The following is a 20223-nucleotide window of genomic DNA, read 5'->3' as shown; positions in this document are numbered from 1 at the left end:
GCACGACAATGGGCCTCAGGATCTCGTCACAGTATCTCTATGCATTCAAACTGCCATCGTTAAAATGCAATTGTGTTCGTTGTCCGTAGCTTATGCCTTCCCATATCGTGACTCCACCTCCACCATGGGGCACTCTGTTAACAACGTTGACATCAGCAAACCGCTCCGCCTCACAACGCCAGACACGCTGTCTGTTAATTGCCCGGTAAAGTTAAAACTGGGACTCATCCGTGAAGAGCACACTTCTCCAGCGTACCAGTGGCCATCGAAGGTGAACAGTTGCCCACTGAAGTTGGTTACGATGCCGAACTGCAGTCATGTCAAGACCCTGGTGAGGCAAATGAGCATGCAGATGAGCTTCCCTGATACGGTTTCTGACAGTTTGTGCAAACCCACAGTTTCATCACCTGTCCGGGTTGCTGATGCTCAGATGATCCCACATGTGAAGAACCCGGATGTAGAGGTCCTGGGCTGGCATGTGAGGCCATTTGGATGTACTGCCAAATTCTCTAAAACAACATAAGAGAAATTAACATTCAATTCTCTGGCAACAGCTCTGGTGGACATTCCTGCAGTCAGCATGCCACTTGCACGCTTCCTCAAAAGTTGAGGCATCTGTGGCATTATGTTGTGTGACAAAATGGCACATTTTAGAGTGGCCTATTGTCCCCCGCGCAAGGTGCACCTGTGTAATGTGCATGCTGTTTAATCAGCTTCTTGATATGCCACATCTGTCAGGTGGATGGATTATCTTGGCAAAGGAGAAAGGCTCAGTAACAGGGATGTAAACCAACGTGTGCACAAAACTTGAGAGAAAGAAGCATTTTGTTGTGCGTGCCGGAACATTTCAGGGATCTTTTATTTTAGCTCACAAAACACGAGACCAACGCTTTACATTTTGCGTTTATATTTTTGTTCAGTATAGATGCTGATGTCTACCATTTGGTTTGATGCATTGATTTATTGACACTATTATTGCATGGGACACTGTGGACCTCTGGGAACTAGCAGCATGATGTACTACTGTAGGTCTAGTGTTCTTATTATCTATCTGTTTTGGACCCTGTGTTCCAGTCTGTACCAGACTACTAGTGAATGATCCATAGCACAGACACATGTTTAATCTGGAACCTTCTTCCAGTTTGTTATTTGTTGTTCTAATGAAAAAGCACTGAATAAAATGTTTATAAGGAAATGCGATTTTGCTTATGCTGTCCCTCTTTTCCACTTGTTGATACTAGTGGCCCCTCCCCAGCTATGAAAGGGTTAAACCGCTGTCATCAGTGCTAATACTGAGAATACAATATCCTGGGCGGTGTAAAATGTCCATCCATCCATTATGGATGGGCTAGCTAGATCATCTTCAATGAATCCTTAGGGAAGTGATACACCCCTCTTCTAGTGGTGCTAAAGACTGAGAGGCCATTAATATTGATGGTAATTCCTCACATGTTGAAATCCAAGGCCATCTCAGCAGGGAGGGGTAGCCAATCACGCCAGAGTGGAGCACAACTCTAGAGCTCTACTTGAGATGGGATAGACCTCAGTACAAACAGCGCTATAAATGTGAGTGCCCGCAAACCGAGAAAGAGACAGAGAGGGTCAGGAGAAATTGTGCAGAATAAAATAAAATATTGGCAAAAAAAACAACATCTGTTTTATATTATTTGGTAGAGCATGTCTATTCGCCACAGAAATAAAGAAATGTAGTACTGTGGGGAGAGCCCTTCCGTGCAGTGAGGGTGGAGGAAGCATACAGATGTAAGATCTTAATTTGAGCCAGTTTGCTACAGCAGGAGAAAAATCTTGCAGCAACACGAAAAGTGAATTATTATATGGATTATAATTAATAGACATTTTTTGTTGGGGATGATACATTTTACATTTGGGCAAATCAAGTTTGACATTTCAAAATGGAAATTACAACTTTAGAAGCTTTTTAGACCTTGAATACACTATAAGTTAGCATTTCCCGCTCTCCGGGGGAAGAGTCTCACCAACAAAAGAGCGATCAGATTAAGATCATGAGTTGTACATGGTCAAGACCAAAGGGACTAACTGTCACTCATGAAACAGGAAGTACCACTAGGCTCATAAACGTCCTGCATTGGAATTGATTATGGTATTGATGACAACACAGAGGACAGTGCACTTCCTTGACAACAATCGATAGATGGACCTCGAGCCCTGGGTTCAAGGGTAAGGTTAACATGCCAGAGCAGTGAATAATAGCCCACTCTTATCAATCGCTCTGGAGGGGTCAATGAAGGGTCAAATGGCAGTGAGAGGAGAATGTTATTTTCCTTACATTTCTAAGGGCTCAAGTCAACCTGTCAAGCTGAAGCGTTAAAGACTCGACCATAGAAATGTCAAGGTCGTTTCTGATTGAGCTGACATTATCCAGCGGTCACCATGAGCGCCTTCTCCGCCAGCGTGTAGAACATTGCCTTTAATTAGGCTTTAGCGCTGAGTTTCCACGATCCGGATTGAATAGAGCCTCACGTCAATGAGGAGGCCCTCTAGATAGCCATTACTATTGGCAGATACATACCACAGCACAATGGCTTACTTCGATCAACAATTGTGTACTTTATTTTAACAATACTTTCATAGATTAAGGGCCGCACTGTGTGGTACTGTAATCTTTCAGATCCTGACCTCATAAATTCTGAGCTGTTACTGACCACTCATTTTGCTACCCATTGTTATGTTTGTTGGGAAACCTTTTCAAGTCACACACTTAGCCTCAGGATAAAATGCATTACTGTCTTAGTATCTTGTGAGGTCAACTCTTTCCTCAAATCTCATTTATTTTCTTATGATATAAAACACTGTTATTTGGTAGTTGTATGAGTTATTCAACAATATTGACAGATTCAAACGAGAGACTTACTGTGGCCACAGTGCTATTACCGCAGACATGTGACTGGCTTTTCTGAGGATATAGAGGAGACAGCTAGATTTTACTGAAGGCATTTTACTGAAGGCCTTTTACTGAAACCTGAGTCCCAATCAGTGCAGGGAATGGCTACATAAAGTATGTGGATACGTGAACATCTCATTCCAAACTCATGGGCATATGGAGTTGGTCCCCCCTTTGCTGCTATAACAGCCTCCACTCTTCTGGGAAGGGTTTTCCCAGAAGCACGCCACCATTGGACTCTGGAGAAGTGGAAAAGCATTCTCTGGAGTGATGAATCACGCTTCACCATCTGGCAGTTCAACAGGCAAATCTGGGTTTGGCGGATGCCAGGAGAACGCTACCTGTTCCAATGCATAGTGCTAACTGTAAAGTTTGGTGGAGGAGGAATAACAGTCTGGGGCTGTTTTTCATAATTTGGGCTACGCCCCTTAGTTCCAGTGAAGGGAAATCTTAATGCTACAGCATACAACAGCATTCTAGACGATTCTGTACTCCCACCTTTGTGGCAACAGTTTGGGGAAGGCCCTTTCCTGTTTCAATATGACAATGCCCCCGTGCACAAAGCGAGGTCCATACAGAAATGGTTTGTCGAGATTGGTGTGGAAGAACTTGACTGGCCTGCACAGAGCCCTGACCTCAATCCCATCGAACACCTTTGGGATGAGTTGGAACGCCGACTGCAAGCCAGGCCTAATCGCCCAACATCACTGCCCGACCTCACTAATGCTCTAGTGGCTGAATGGAAGCAAGTCCCCGCAGCAATGTTCCAACATCTAGTGGAAGGCCTTCCCAGAAGAGTGGAGGCTGTTATAGCAGAAAAGGGGGGACCAACTCCATATTAATGCCCATGATTTTGGAATGCGATGTTTGACGAGCAGGTGTCCACATACTTTTGGTCAAGTAGTGTATGTCAGAGACAAAAAAATGTCAGAACAAGGGGTGCTGTCAAGGTAGAGATGGACCTCACTAGAAACAAACATCCTACCATGATATAACAAATGATTGATTCTGAATTATTGATTGAATTGAATTTGGCCTAATAGGTTCAAATTAAATGGTTGTGGTTAGCCTACACAAAAGGCAACCGATGCAAGGTCAACCGATGTAAGGCCTTGTGTTGGGAACATGACAATGACTTCTTGTGAATAGAGTGGAATTAATTCTCCATGGGGCACACGCCTGAAGGAACGCAGATGTGTAGCCAAGATTTGAGAGGAGTTCTGCAGCAGCCTCGCCATCGTCTGTGAGTACCAGAGTCGCCATCTACTGGTGAACAAAGGGAGCCACCCATTTAAATGGGAAATCTACCATTAAAACAAAAACAAAGCGCCTACCCCAGCCACTTTCGGGGAAACAGCTGAGGGATGGGGCTGGAAAAATGTCACCGCTTTGAAATTCATAGACAGAGCTATGGATGCAAGGACTGACCATCCATGACGTTACAATTACAGTCTTAACCATGTTTTGGGGCTAAGTCTTTGTTTACAAGCAAAGAAGTAAAACGAGTTTATATTTTGGGTTCTGATTGGGTTAGACAGTTGAACTAAGCTCACGAGGCCTTTCTAAGTTATATTCTTCAAGAATCAAAGGCTGTGTAGGGTGAGAGAAAGAAATGTATGTAGCAAATGCAGATTGAACCTTTAATGTAATGTAGAGACGCTCGCCGACTGGACAATGCTCTTTTCGGTTTAACTCCTGCGTCCTCTCTCCTCGGTCTACTTTCGACTCCTTTTGAAAAAGTTCGAAGGAGAGGCGGCCAGGAGACTGAACGTGGGCGAAAATGCGCTTGTATGAAATGAAAAGCGCCTTCCTCACTGAGCACACACTGGTTGAATCAACGTTGTTTCCACGTAATGTCAATGAAATGACACTGAACCAACGTGGAATAGATGTTGAATTGACGTCTGTGCCCAGTGCCCACTCGCACATCACCAGGCAAAAGATGTTTACAGGGGTGGGATCCCAAAATAAATGTGCAAAGTGATAAAAACAAATGCAGTTAGTTGTGCAATACATGTTTATTATTAAGTAGAATATTGTTTTTAAATGTAGACTATGCATGCTTTTCTCCTACAGTACAATATAACATCTGATTCAAAGGGTGATGGAAAAACTACTAAATTGTCATACTTGAGTGAAAGTAAAGATAGCTTAATAGAAAATGAAGTAAAAGTGAGTCGCCCAGTAAAATTCTACTTGATTAAAAATCGAAAGTAACTGGTTTTAAATGTACTTAAGTACAGTGGTGGAAAAAGTACTCAATTGTCATACTTGAGTAAAAGTACAAAGTACACTTAAATGCTAAACATCAAATCCCTTTTATTTAGCAAACCAGACGGCACAATTTTTATTTTTTATTTACGAACAGACAGGCACACTCCAACACTCAGACATCATTTACAAATGCAGTATTTGTGTTTAGTGAGTCGCCAGATCAGAAGCAGTAGGGATGACAATGTGTTATATTGATAGGTCCGTGAAGTGGACCATTATTGCTGTCCTGCCTGAGCATTCGAAATGTAACTAGTACTTTTGGATGTCAGGGAAATGTATGGGAGTAAAAAAGTACATATTTATTTCATGAATGTAGTGGAGTAAAAGTAGTCAAAAATATAAATTGTAAAGATACCAAAAAAAACTACTTAAAGTAATACTTTAAAGTATTTTCACTTAAGTACTTTACACCACTGGGTGTGGCAGATATCAAAAGTATTCCGCAGTAGGATAGACTTCTGCTTCCTCTCCAAAAGGAGGCTATCGAGGAGGGGACGACCGTTTTCCATTTGTCTGCTAATGAATTGACACAGTCCTCGACTACCTATTGGCATCCTGGTCACGTAGGACAGAGAACGGAGGACAGACTTTTGCCCAAATGAGAAAAGGCCAAGGTATGGCCATCTGTGCACTTCTAGAATTTGTTAACCCTGTTATTTGTTAACTCTCTCTTTCTCTCCATTGCAGTTAGTCGGTGTAATGATTAGGGCTCATTCACTTGTTCAAAGGTGCAGTAAGAGTTGTATTTGACACCTGGTTGTTAAGGATTTCTGCTGTGGTTTTGGAGTGTGGAGTCAGGGCTTGATTCATGCCATCTGGGTAACTGTCTGTTTGGGTCGACTAAAGCCCACCAACAGGGTCATTATCTCAATGCAGTAGAATCCCACTGGACAGCCATATCATTCTGGTTTGAGATGTGTCAGGGCCACTAGGGGCCATTGTTGAGAACAACGGTAGGATTAAGTTGGGTTGAATCAATTTTCACGGGAGAATACAGCAAAAGAAACAGTCACACAGCCATGGTTGGTCACTCCGATATAGAGGGATTTAATAGAGCAGCCCCCATCCCCCCCTCTCTTATCTGCCTCAGAAATGCCTTACCTCAACACATACATGGAAACATGGACCTTCCATCCTTCCAGCAGAAGTTGCTTCTTCAATTTGTTCTATAGGGAAGTGATTATGGATTCATCGGGAACCATTTTGATGGGACAGAAAATGTGAAAAAAAACTTGATGTTCCTGTGTTTTATATTTCCTCGCTATGAGATTGGAATAATACTGTGAAATTGTGAACATGATGATAATGCCCTTTTAGTGTAAGGGCTGTTTGAAAAGACCGCCTGAATGTTCAACCTGTTTTGGTGGGGTGGAGTTAATAGACCAATAAGAAAGAGAGTTCCAAACTCTCGGCCAATAACAGCTAGTTTTCAGTTTTCCCCCTTCCCACTCAGACCACTCGCAGACAGTCCTAGCAAAATTCTTATTTGAGGAATTTCTCTTTGCTAGGAAGCTATTTTTCTTTATTTTTGACCATTTGAATTGAAAAAAATGACAGTAAGGTACTTCATTGTTACCCAGAAAGGATTTGATATTGAGATAAAAACAGCTGCATTGAACCTTTAAGATTGAGTACCGAGCTCAAGATAAATTGCTGCATCAACCATAGTGCACTAGTTTTAGCTATGCAGCAGAGGGCACTCTCTTCTAATGTAAATGTCCATTTTCTGCTACCTTTTGTGCTACTATTTTGAATAGTACAGGTAAAGTGTAATATAAATGGGATAAAATGATATGTGCCATCATGTAAATATGATGACATATCCAAAGATTTCATTTATTTATATTGAAACCAAACCCACAAATCGTCCAAAACCCATTTTGGACTACTAAGGTTTTTAAAATCATAGTTAGTGTTGTGAACAGCATCATAATACTCTCATCATCTCACATAACCATTAATGGAAAAAGACAATAGAATGACAGAACTAGCCAGTAGGGGGCATAGCTTTCTGTCTGTCCCCTGTTTTGTGACGAGAAAGGCCTCTAATCTATATCATTTCTCTCACATCTCCTCTCCCCTTTTCATCTATAAACAGATAAATAATCACCTATTCAATCTGTCAGCCATTCAACTGTTTATTCTCTTCTGTCAAGTGGTAGGCCTGCTATAGATTGATCATCACAATGAGCAAGACCATAGTTATTTGTATAACTGTGTGGGGGACATTTGAAAAGAGACAAAAACCGCAAGAGCTCCTTTTATAAGGGAATGGGACACCACTACTTTAATACCCTTCCACCTCCCTCCCCCCTCTTCTTCCACATATGCTGTATGATCAGATCCTCGATCTGTACTTTAAAAATAAACCTAAAGTCCAATATCGTTCTCTTCTGATGGCTCATATAATGGAGGTTTAATGTGCCATCCAAATTCTCACAAAGACTCCTTAGTATCTCATCATAAAAGCTACTGGCCCAAATAGAATCTGTAGTCTTAAGTGAGTGGTCCATTGTCCTGTATGCTTATATTGGGGATAGGCACCGGAGCCAGCAGTGAAATATAGAGGTGCTCCTCCAAGGTACTGTACCCTCTTCTCACTTTTCTCCTCTGCGATAAATAACTTTTAGAGGGCAAAGGGTTTGGGGATGGTTTTAATGTGAAAACATTTGAAATACATGGACAGATTTTGTGGTAATACATTTTTGGGTAAGGATTATGTTTGGGACAGGTTACAAGAATGCATGTACAGTGTTCAGTTTCCGTTTTACAAACCTCATCTCATCTCGGATTGCAATTGTTCAAATAATAGCCTGTGCATTTTGTCATTGGGTAATGTGATGTTAGCTTGTTCAGGTTTTGTAAACTGTTAGGTTTATCGTCAATACAGGTTTGTCTGTGTTCATGGATCATACTTTGTAGTATGAATGGCAGGTCATTTGATAAGGGATATTAGAGATAGACTGTAATTGTTGCTGTCACTGGCAGCCAAAGATCTCAATACTTATACTCAACAAACTCTGAGCAATCACGGGTTGGATGACACATCACTGATAATGTACATGACGATGTACTTTGTTTGACCTCTGAACTGGTGGGTTTGCTGTACGATTAATACTGGTTAGGCTAGTGGTTTACTTTCTCTTCATTGACTTTGTCTTCACATGAGATTCAATAAGAACACAAGCAATACGTATGGATATATAGTAAATCAATACCTTGAATACTACTGTTGAAGACTCAATACTAGGGATTTTCCTTTTTTTTCTCAAATTATTTTAAGCTTCACTATTGATGCTGCTTCTGCTTTTTGCTAATACGAAAACACACAGGGACATGGAAATTTAACCGTAGTGTCAAAGATAATATTTACCCATCAATTATACAATGAGCATATTGTGACAATAGTGAGTACGGTTCAATTGATACATTTCTCATAAGTAACACAGAGATGAGACAGTCACAAATATCCTTTGTTCTTACATTGGCACTGCTAGTATTGGAATAGTTTCAATTACAAATGCTCTTCCATATCAAAGGCTGTGATCAAATTAAACATTAGAAAATCAAAGTCACGCCGTGAGTAATATTTCAAATCTTTCTCACTGACAAATATTTCAATAATATTCCCAACTCATTGAAACATCAGACTCTCACAAAACACGGAGGATCCTGATACTACACCTGCATTGCTTGCTGTTTGGGGTTTTAGGCTGGGTTTCTGTACAGCACTTTGAGATATCAGCTGATGTATGAAGGGCTATATAAATACATTTGATTTGAAATTTGATTTGATGCAACATTTCATCCTACCAGGGACAAGAACATCTAAAAATGGCTACCATCCCTGAGTCATATTTTTTCTTGACAAATTCATGCAGTGCATGACAGCTCGTAACATAATCTTAGCCTTTCTTTACATACACAGACATCAAATAAATAAAACGTGTTGGTTGGGTGCGTTTAGGGATGCGTTCGTTAGATCTATTTAATCCATTTGGCCAGTGAATGACTTTGATCAAATTCAATCTATGCTACTGTGTCTGTATTTAAGATCAGGCTCAGAGATGTTTCAGCTTCCTGATGCCTCAACATCCTTTGTCTCGTACTGGTGCCCTTAGGATCATGAGAGTGTTTTGATATTGATTTAATAATGGAACTCGGTTACTATGAACTGAATCTCGTATGCTCAGTACTTGACTTGGACTGAATTAGGTGCTGGTATTCATTTTGGATGCTGGTAATGTTTACATTTAGATGCAGGAGCTCCACAATACTTCTGAGCTAATGTTCTATGAGGAACAGGAGATCAAGCAGTAGAATATTTGAAGTCATGTACTGAGCTCCGGTGAGCTCCTGCCCAAGGCAAGCACTGTGAACGCTGCCTTTTGAGTTTTGAATTATTAAGGAGCTTGCTATTGAGGCCTGCATTCAATGCTTTGCATTTCGACCAAAGACAGAAGGAGTGATCATCAACAAGGAATTAATTCATGTTTACTCTGTGGTTGCGGGGAATTCCTTTTCAATGCCAAAGGCCTCTGAATAGTAGTTGCATGAGATTGCTGATACCTCTGATGCAGAGGCCACTTGAACGAATCTGTATATAACGTCCCAACACGCTAGATTGGTTAGTGCACATGTTTATTGCCTATCACAAACATAATATTACCAATCCAATTGTCGTTGTTTTTTGTTGCGTGAATTGTATCAATTTGTTGCTTATTGAACACACCTTACTTCTGAGAAATCTGCGCGAGCCCTCGAACCATGGATCACAATGGTCACACTGACTCCTCAAATAGGAAACAGAGGGGACATCCCTGCAGCTAGCGGATGAGGGAAAAAAACATAACTAGGGGCTGGCATTTCTTAGATGGCCGAGAAAGTAGATGGATAGCAAAGGGAGATGCTTCTTGCATCCAAAAAGGAGGTCCATGTTAATGATGGGGGAAAGCTTCAGGATTTCCTCATTTGCACGTTTCGATCCGCCAGACCTATCGTTTCCAATGGCTCCAAACTGTTTTTACAACAATGGGATTACGATTAAAGGCACCATTGAACGTCTTCAAATTTTAGCTCCGTTTTCCCCGAATTAGAAATGTCATAGACCAGGATACCTGGATAGTTCATGCTTGTATTGATTTATTCATTTCGTTAGAGCTACGGTCTGCTGCACCTGGTACTCTATGTGATATGCTACCTACGGAGAGCCACCGTAATGCCCCAATCTGATCCGTGACACCACCTGGAGTTTGTTAAACTTCATTGGCGCTTGGATTGGAACCGATGCTATGGTTAAATAATAACATGAAAATAAAGCTCTTCGGCCACGCACACCATTTATTTATTATTTTTAATTGAACCTTTATTTACCCAGGCAAGCCTGTTAAGAACAAATTCTTATTAACAATGACAGCCTACCCCGGCCAAACCCTAACCCGGACGACGCTGGGCCAATTTTGCGCCGCCCTATGGGACTCCCAATCATGGCCGGTTGTGATACCAGTGGTGGGTTTGGTATTGGAAAAAATAAGCATATGCAGAAAAGTGCCTCATACCTACGGTAAAATATTGTGATGGATTGTTGATGTTATTTTAGTCAAAAGCCTGGTTGCCTCTTTCAGGAGTATGTCACTTGGCAGCAAGTGGATCTTCCAGCAAGACAATGACCCCAAACACACATCAAAATCCACAAAGAAATGGTTAATTGACCATACAAATAAACATTTTGCATTGGCCATCTCAGTCTCCAGACATGAACCCCATTGAAAACCTGTGGTTTGAATTGAAGAGGGCAGCCAATAAGCACAGACGAAGGATATCAAGGATGTGGAAAGATTCTGTATGGAGGAACGGTCTACGATCTCTCCCAAAGTGTTCTCTAATCTCACAAAACATTTTAGAAAAAGGCTCAGTGCCGTCATCCTCGCAAGGGGAGGGTGCTGGAGTAGTACTGAAAACAAGGGTGCCAATAATTTTGACCCTTATCTTTTAAAGTTATTAATAAACAACATATTTTTCTGAGCAATTGTATTAGTATAAAATATTAATATACAGTACCAGTCAAAAGTTTGGACACACCTACTCATTCCAGGGTTTTTCTTTATTTGTACTATTTTCTACATTGTAAATACTAGTGAAGACGTCAAAACTATGAAATAACACATGGAATCATGTAGTAACCAAAAAAGTGTGGAGGAAAAAAAAGTGTTAAGAAAAAAGTGTTAAAAGTAGCCACCCTTTGCCTTAATGCCAAGAGTGTGCAAAGCTGTCATCTCAACCAGCTTCCCCTGGAATGCTTTTCCAACAGTATTGAAGGAGTTCCCACATATGCTGAGCACTTGTTGGCTGCTTTTCCTTCACTCTGGGGTCCAACTCATGTCTTAAAGTAATGATGGACTGTCGTTTCTGTTCTTGCCATAATACGGACTTGGTCTTTTACTAAATATGGCTATCTTCTGTATACCACCCCTACCTTGTCACAACACAACTGATTGTCTCAAACACATTAAAAAGGAAATACATTTCACATATTAACTTATAAGAAGGCACACCTGTTAATTAAAATGCATTCCAGGTGAATACCTCATGAAGCTGGTTGAGAGAATGCCAAGAGTGTGCAAAGCAGTCAAGACAAAGGGTGGCTACTTTGAAGAATCTCAAATAAAAAATATATTTTGATTCGTTTAACACTTTTTTGGTTACTACATGATTCCATGTGTTATTTCATAGTTTTGATGTCATCACTATTATTCTACAACATAGAAAATAGTAAAAATAAAGAAAAACCCTTGAATGAGTAGGTTTGCACAAACTTTTAACGGGTACTCAAATTTTCACACAAAAAATTGCATGCAATAGAGCTCAGTGTGTATATTTATTGTGTAGTATTTTTGCATATCTTTATCAAGGGTGCCGATAATTATGGACCTGACAGTATATTCCTCAAGAATCAATGGGTATATGTCATTAATTTATAAGTAAAAAAATGGATGTAGCAACTAAGGATTCTAGCTTTTAAAACCTTGAATTAATCACACATGCACCAATGCAAATTGGAATGTTGTCTATTCTTAGGCTATATTTATTGAAATTGTGGTTCAGGGTGATATTGAACTTTATGTAGGTAAAAACTATGATAATAGGCCAATACAACAAAAACGTTTTTTAGTAACTATAGTCATTCAGCTAACCATAGCCCGCCCCTAAGGCATATTTTAATTTTGTTTGTTTGAATTTTTAACTGTCTGGTCACACAGTTATAGCCTACCACTGTAACCTACACGTGGCAGCAAAACTGGATGAAATCGCTCAATTGCTCTGAAACAGAAGTGATTCTTGGGATAAACAAATATAGTCTAAACCTCACGCTACATAAAACCTCCCTGAAATGTCCCATTTTTTAAAGCCTATGCGCACATAAACAGTCCTTTCAAATTATGTGTAAATGATTGGTTATAAAATATTCAATAATATATTGTTGCATAAATACATGAAATGTTAAACAGTGTGTTAAACAGTAGCCTAAGATATAGCAATTATCTCGATTTTTCGGACATAGGGCGATTCATCTATTGGGGCCTGTCTATAAATTCAGAAAAGAACACATATTTACACAATTGATAGGCTACTTGTGTTATGAATTCTGTAGCAAAATATCAGTTGTCTCAAATACACTACTTTTATTTTCAAACATGCATGGGGGGTGGGGGAGGGGCGGACAGGATCAAACGTCCCAGATATTTTTATGTACAGTGAACAAAAACATAAACGCAACATGCAAAGAGTTGGTTTCATAAAAGATCCCAGAAATGTTCCACATGCACAAAAAGCTTATTTCTCTCAAATCTTGTGCACAAATTTGTTTACATTCCTGTTAGTGAGCATTCCTCCTTTGCCAAGATATGCCACATCTGTCAGGTGGATGGATTATCAAGAAGCTGATTAAACAGCATGCTCATTACACAGGTGCACCTTGCGCCGGGGACAATAAAATGTGCCGTTTTGTCACACAACATAATGCCACAGATGTCTCAACTTTTGAGGGAGCGTACAATTGGCATGCTGACTGCAGGAATGTCCACCAGAGCTGCTGTCAGTGAATCAAATGTTACATTTTCTACTATAAGAAGCCTCCAATGTCGTTTTAGAGAATTTGTGGCATTACGTCCAACCGGCCTCACAACCGCAGACCACATGTAACCATGCCAGCCCAGGACCTCCACACAAACTGTCAGCAACCATCTCAGGGAATCTCATGCGCGTGCTCGTCGTCCTCACCAAGGTCTTGACCTGACTGCTGTTCGGCGTCGTAACCGACTTCAGTGGGCAAATGCTCACCTTTCGATGGCCACTGGTACGCTGGAGAAGTGTGCTCTTCACGCATGAATCCCGTTTCAACTGTACAGGGCATCTCTTTCAAACATACAGTTTTTAAATTCCTCAATTTGAAGATTTCAAATACAGGAACCTCAATTTTTTTCCTCTAAGGTCATCAGAGTAAAAGGAAGTGAAGGACCTTTTTTATTCTTCAGATATGCTTATTTGTGTTCCTCTGCAGTCAAAACATTTGAGGTTGTGAAATGCTACATTTTACAATAATATTCTACCCTCTTGGTAAACCTCAATGTTTACTCCTACGTGGTTATCTTGTTATCTTATTTTGTTTTGTGTTGTCAATGTGAACTGAAAATGTATGATGTCCTGTAATTTGTATTTTTTTAAATCATTGAATGATCTTGTATGGCGTTGTGTGGGAGAGCGGTTTGCTGATGTCAACGTTGTGGACAGAGTGCCCCATGGTGGAGGTGGGGTGTTGGTACGGGCAGGCATAAGCTAGGGACAATGAACACAATTGCATTTTATGGATGGCAGTTTGAATGCACAGAGATACTGTGACGAGATCTTGAGGCCTTTTGTAGTGCCATTCATCCCCCGCCATCACCTCATGTTTCAGCATGATAGTGCACAGCCCCATGTCGCAAGGTAGCCTGCATGGCCCCTTGTCAATGTTGTGAACAGTGTCCCATGGTGGAGGTGGGTTATGGTATGGGCAGGCATAAGCTAGGGACAATGAACACAATTGCATTTTATGGATGGCAATTTGAATGCACAGAGATAGCGTGACGAGATCATGAGGCCCATTGTCGTGCTATTAATCCGCTGCCATCAGCTCATGTTCCAGCATGATAATGCACAGCCCCATGTCGCAAGGATCTGTACACAATTCCTGGAAGCTGAAAATCACCAGACATGTCACCCGCTGAGCATGTTTGGGATGCTCTGGATTGACGTGTACGAAAGTGTGATCCAAGTCCCGCCAATATCCAGCAACTACGCACAGACTTTTGAAGAGGAGTGGGACAACATTCCACAATCAGCCTGATCAACTCTATGCAAAGGAGATGTGTCATGCTGCATGAGGCAAATGGTGGTCATACCAGATACTGACTGGTTTTCTGAATCAAGCCCTTACCTTTAAAAAAAAGTATCTGTGACCAACAGATGCATATCTTTATTCCAAGTCATGTGAAACCCATAGATTAGAGCCTAATTTATTTATTTTAATAGACTGGCTTCCTTATATTTACTGTAACTCAGTCAAATCGTTTTAATAGTTGCATGTTGCGTTTATATTTTGGTTCAGTGTTATCATTTTGCAACCGGCACGAATGTAATATTTATTTGGAGGCATTTTCATGGGCATGGGCTTAAAGACCTGTCCGGTAACACGTGAGAGGTTACGGTGTAAATACCTCAGTGCGGGTTTGGTTGAATGACCCAATACTGAAATTCCAAACATTGCCGATCTAAAGCAGCAGCAGCATCATTGCAGGTAGTGGTGGTAATTAGGGTCAAGCGTATAGCAATGACGCAAAGCAGAGTCATGGAAGACATGGGAATAAAGGTACACTTTTTGATAGACAAGAAATAGGAGAGCTGGCCGGGTTTGGCGTCACTACAAACGCTTATGGGACATGCAGGCTACCAGTTTGCAATGAGGAAATAGCTTGTCAATGAATTCACTGTGCGAAAAATCACGTGCCAAGAGGTTATCTTGGATGTCATTGGTTACTGTATGGGTGCTGCTGTTGTCGTATTTTGGTAGAGTGATTGACTTGATTCGACCAAATACATTTAGGCTACTATAGCCTACGTAATGGAAAGTGTTAGGAGTTTGACCCCCTCTCACTTTGTACCCTCTGAAAAGCTTGGTTTCAATGAATTTTGTGGGTTAGCCAACATTTAACAGATTGGAAGCATACATACGATTTTCGCGCAGTATGGCCATGTTGGAGACCATTTGGCTGTTATGAAGCTGTAAAAGGTTTCCGTATTGTTTTATTTATTTTCCATCTTCTGCGCTTCAATGACCAAGCTAGTTGACGATGGTGCGCAATTCTCCGCGCTTGTTGTCGGGGGCGTTGGAATACCAAGACAACATGAACCGGGGGACAACGACGTTCGGTTAGGGATCAGCCCGTATGGAGAGACCTCTCACTTCGCAGCCTTCAATTTCATTGCCCCCGCACAGAAGTCCCAGTTTATTCCCCAAGTCTCCGGATACGCAGCTGCGCTAGGAAGCCACTGCGGAGGGCACATCGGTTCACATGGATACAGAGCTATCGATTCCAGGAATATTACGTTTACCTATCGCACTCCAGAGATTGTCGATTCCGCAGCAAGAGATACTCGACACGGATTTTTAAGCCGCACCGCAACAGGAAGTGTGCGAATTCCCCCAAGGTTCTCTGAAAACCGAGCGCACACTCTCTTTTCATCTATAGGTGAACAGAGCGCATTCCCAAATGGATACATGGCGAATAGCAGGGCGCATTTGGGTACACGGGGAGACATATTCGTGGGAGCAGATCCGCATCAACCTGTCTCGAGCCCGCACCCGCATTTCAGCGATACCCAGCTCCACTTTGATCACAATGTGGACATGGGCATGAGAGTGACAACACAGACTGGTCACGGTGCTTTCTTTCGATACATGCGACAGCACTCTAAGCAGGATGTCACTTGTAAATGGATAGATGCGAATCAGACGAATCAACTCCAAAAAACGTGCGGCAAGATGTTTTGCTGTATGTCCGAGCTGGTTACGCACGTCTCCGTGGATCACGTCGGCGGTCCAGACCAGAGTCTGCATACTTGCTTTTGGGAGGATTGTCCGAGAGAAGGCAAATCTTTTAAAGCGAAGTATAAATTAGTCAACCATATTCGTGTACACACTGGAGAAAAGCCATTCAATTGTCCCTTTCATGGCTGTGGGAAAATGTTTGCCAGGTCGGAAAATTTGAAAATACATAAAAGGATTCATACGGGTAATGAGCCAGCCATACATGCTATAAAACCAACCGGGTTATAACACGCAATATTTAATGGTTCATTTGAACTTGGAAGTTACAATGCTTTTGTTTAAGACTGCTATGGGTCCAACTTGGGCCAATTACCAGTCAATAGGCATATCCAACTGCAATTTTGACCTACAACACATTACAATTTCTGAACTCCACGTCTGTGTTAAAATTAGGCTACACATTTTCTTTGGCAGGTGAGAAGCCCTTCAAATGCGAATTCGAAGGCTGCGACAGGCGGTTCGCAAATAGCAGCGACAGAAAAAAACACATGCACGTTCATACCTCAGACAAGCCATACATCTGCAAGCTGTGCGACAAGGCCTACACTCATCCAAGCTCTCTGAGGAAACACTCGAAGGTAAGCCATTTTTTTCTGGAGAATGAATGCAAACGTACAGGTAACTGCCAAAATAAGGAAACACCAACATAGTGTCAATAGGGCGTTAGCCATCAGGAGACAGAACAGCTTCAATTAACCTTGGCATAGAGTGTCTGGGGGTTGCGACACCATTCTTCCACGATAAATTCCATAATTTAGTGTTTAGTTGATGGTGGTGGAAAACGCTGTCTCAGGCACAGCTCCAGAATCTCCCATAAGTGTTCAATTGGGTCAAGATCTGGTGACTGAGACCGCGGTGGCATATGGATTACATCGTTTTCATGCTCATTAAACCATTGTGATCGCTCCTACCTTATGGATGGGAGCATTGTCATCCTATGGGGGCTATCTAAAGTAATGGCCTGCCCAGCATTTGTATACTTTACCCTAAGCATGATGGGACGTTAATTGCTTAATTAACTCAGGAACCACACCTGTGTGGAAGCAACTGCTTTCAATAGACGTTGTATCCCTCAGTCACTCAAGTGTTTCCATTATTTTGGCAGTTACCTGTAGGCCTATATGACCTAGAAATCACGTTTCTGCATTGTTATTTCAATGTTTTTTTTTAAACACACACAAAATATTACAAAAACAACGGAAGGACCACACAGGCATATTTTGTTTATCAAAAAATACCCTTTTAAATGATCAAATGTACAATACATTTTCTCACTTCGCAGGTTCACAAATCTCAAACCTCCGAGAACTCCCCAACGGAAACGTCTGGATATGAGTCGTCCACGCCACCAGCTCCGTGTAGACCTACATCCTCAAACATCAAAGACTCGACAAAAACATCTACATCTATGCTGCTGGTCAAGCGTCATAAGTCAATATTTAAAAAGGATCTCTCAACCGATTTGGTTGAATGGTACGTTTGAAAGGGTTAACTGTCCAAGTGTAAACACTAAAACGTCAATAGAATTAGGAACACGGGCCTATCGGCCTATGTTTGACAAGTTTTCAACAAAGTTATAGAAAAAACAGGGTATAGGCCTATGCATTGCCTTAGTGTTACGCTTTAAAGGCGCCATCATAAAATGCTGTAATTTTGGAGTAATTTCTATTCTGTGTCCTCCCTCCCAAATGTTTGGAAAAGTCTTATCCTTGGAATAGGCTACACATTGACTGTATAACAGATGAAAATGTGAGCCACGCAAAGCCTTTAAATTAATAGGCAGGCCTCTCTGTATAAGCCTATAGGCTACTGATAAATAGACAAATAAATGAATACATGATGGAAGACAAAAATATACGAAATGAATAAGCAAAAGTCAAATAGGCCTATAGAAACCAAATGTATAAAAAGAAAGAAGGAAAGCAGATGACCGATGAAATATATGAATAAATAGAGTTGAAGAACAGTATAGGCCTATTTGCATTGTTGATAGGCTAGCGCTATTTGAGCTATTTTGTCAGAATCCGTTTTCAGACAGAAAACGATAGGTCTACTGTGGTCGACATTCCATGTCGCCTTTAGAAAAGAACAGCATACAAATGAATGCCTTTATTTCTCTATCTTAAAATATACCGTTTATAATATCATTTATTTCATTGTATTTTTGTTGGAACGTAATTATAATGTCGGTGTATACATTTATGGATATAAATAAATCAAATACAAATTATATTTCTAAGAGGCATGCAACTTGAGTCAACTTTAATAAGAAATATGTTTATGGGCATTTTATACGATGTTGAGTCTAATAACTTAGGTAAGATAAGATCCATTTGTATAGATGTTTAGGCGTTTATTTATTTTTTTAGATTCTGGAGTCGTAACCTACCTTTTGCTAAATGATTCCCACATCCAGTGTTTGAGGACAATGCTAAAGTTGACAACCCATTACTGCCCACAAGACACAAAATAATCTGAAAGTATTCAGTTGAACGTCAAGGGAAAGGTTTTAAACAAGCAATTTAAATACATCTGGTACAGGACTAGTATGTTGTTCAGTTCGTCAAAACTAGCATCAGATTTAGACTCAAGTAGGCATCTGTTGTTTTCCCCGCTGGAATTCAAAAATTAAATGAAAGCTAAATGTAAACTACCATAGAACAAGGCAAAAGTTTCATAAATATCAGGAAGAATATAATAAATTACATAAATCTGACCTTTAAAAACAAAACAAAAATGGTGGCCTTTATTTTATGGCTCGTTGATTTGTTGGAAAGGATTCTATCGGTGCAGTGTATCCCAAATGGCCAATAAATTGGTACTACTTTAATTTAGCCTTCCCTGTTTATTTATCACGATGCTGTACATTGTGTAGATCCGTACACTAATCTGCTCTCAGTATAGCCTATGATATCGTCTGCTTAGAAAATTAAGAAATTGTGTAGAAATACCCAGATATCCTTTATCAGTTTATTATAATTAATGCAATTTTGACGATGAGCACGGGAGCAGAGAGAACCCATATTTAAATCAATGCACTGCACCTTTCATGTATTATCTATTCCAAGTGTTTATTTTATTGTTGGCCTTGAACGGGCACACAACAGTTACTCACCTCCTCAACCTAACCTTCGGCTCTATTCGTCTAGATCTGCTGGCTTAGCTCGTACTACGTTCTAAGAGGATCAACCCATAAGCATTTTCCAACGGCCCTTTGTCACGCAAGTGTCTGTATCATCGTTGAGGGTGTCTAGTCGTGTTGATTTCTAAAGAATAGCCTGGCTGTGCCAATGTCAACAGACTTCCTGTCGGTTCTGCGTTTTGGGGGACAACCTCACAAGTATAAAATGCGTACTCAGTAACATCACCGCAATTTCACAAGCGATTGAGTAGTCATGCTTGCCACATTTGATTACATTTTTTTTTTTGATTTCCAAAATTCCCCCATATCTTCATCTTCCCTGTTCTCTTGCTTCCTCTTCACCATAATCATCCTCATTGACCTCCACGACACTGTTCTGAGGAGACTCCTGTCATAGGAGAGGAGCAGTGGTGCTTTGGAGTCATTTCTATTCTGTGTATACCCATAGGCCTATACCCACCACCACCATGTGGTGGTGGTGAAGGTTGTGGTGACAGACTCGAGCCTGCAGTAATTGCGCCCCTGCTGAGGTGCTGGCCTGTCTTGGATCAGGGCCCAGCAGGAGGGGGGCCCCCTGACCCTGCAACCATGGAAACAGCCAAGGGGGTAGGAGGAGGTGAGGGGCCATACCAGGCACAGACTAAGACCTCCTACTGGCTCATCTCTCATACTCACTCAACTGAACAAAAATGAATCTTACACCTCTTTGGAAAATTTGGGAGAAGAGAAACTGATGAA

General features: G+C 41.0%; 1 protein-coding gene across 1 annotated transcript; it reads left to right on the top strand.

Moving 5' to 3' along the window:
* Nucleotides 1–15188: 15188 nt before the first annotated feature.
* LOC112228953 (zinc finger protein ZIC 3-like) lies at nucleotides 15189–18582 on the top strand. The gene is made up of 3 exons (XM_024394770.2): nucleotides 15189–16527; nucleotides 16758–16921; nucleotides 17626–18582. Exons 1-3 carry the CDS (start codon nucleotides 15567–15569, stop codon nucleotides 17824–17826), a joined length of 1326 nt encoding a protein of 441 aa, XP_024250538.1. The 5' UTR covers nucleotides 15189–15566; the 3' UTR covers nucleotides 17827–18582.
* The last annotated feature ends 1641 nt before the right edge of the window (nucleotides 18583–20223 follow it).

The sequence above is a fragment of the Oncorhynchus tshawytscha genome, linkage group LG30 (assembly GCF_018296145.1).
Source record: "Oncorhynchus tshawytscha isolate Ot180627B linkage group LG30, Otsh_v2.0, whole genome shotgun sequence".
NCBI classification, from domain to species: domain Eukaryota; kingdom Metazoa; phylum Chordata; class Actinopteri; order Salmoniformes; family Salmonidae; genus Oncorhynchus; species Oncorhynchus tshawytscha.
This window is presented reverse-complemented; position numbering and strand designations above follow the sequence as displayed.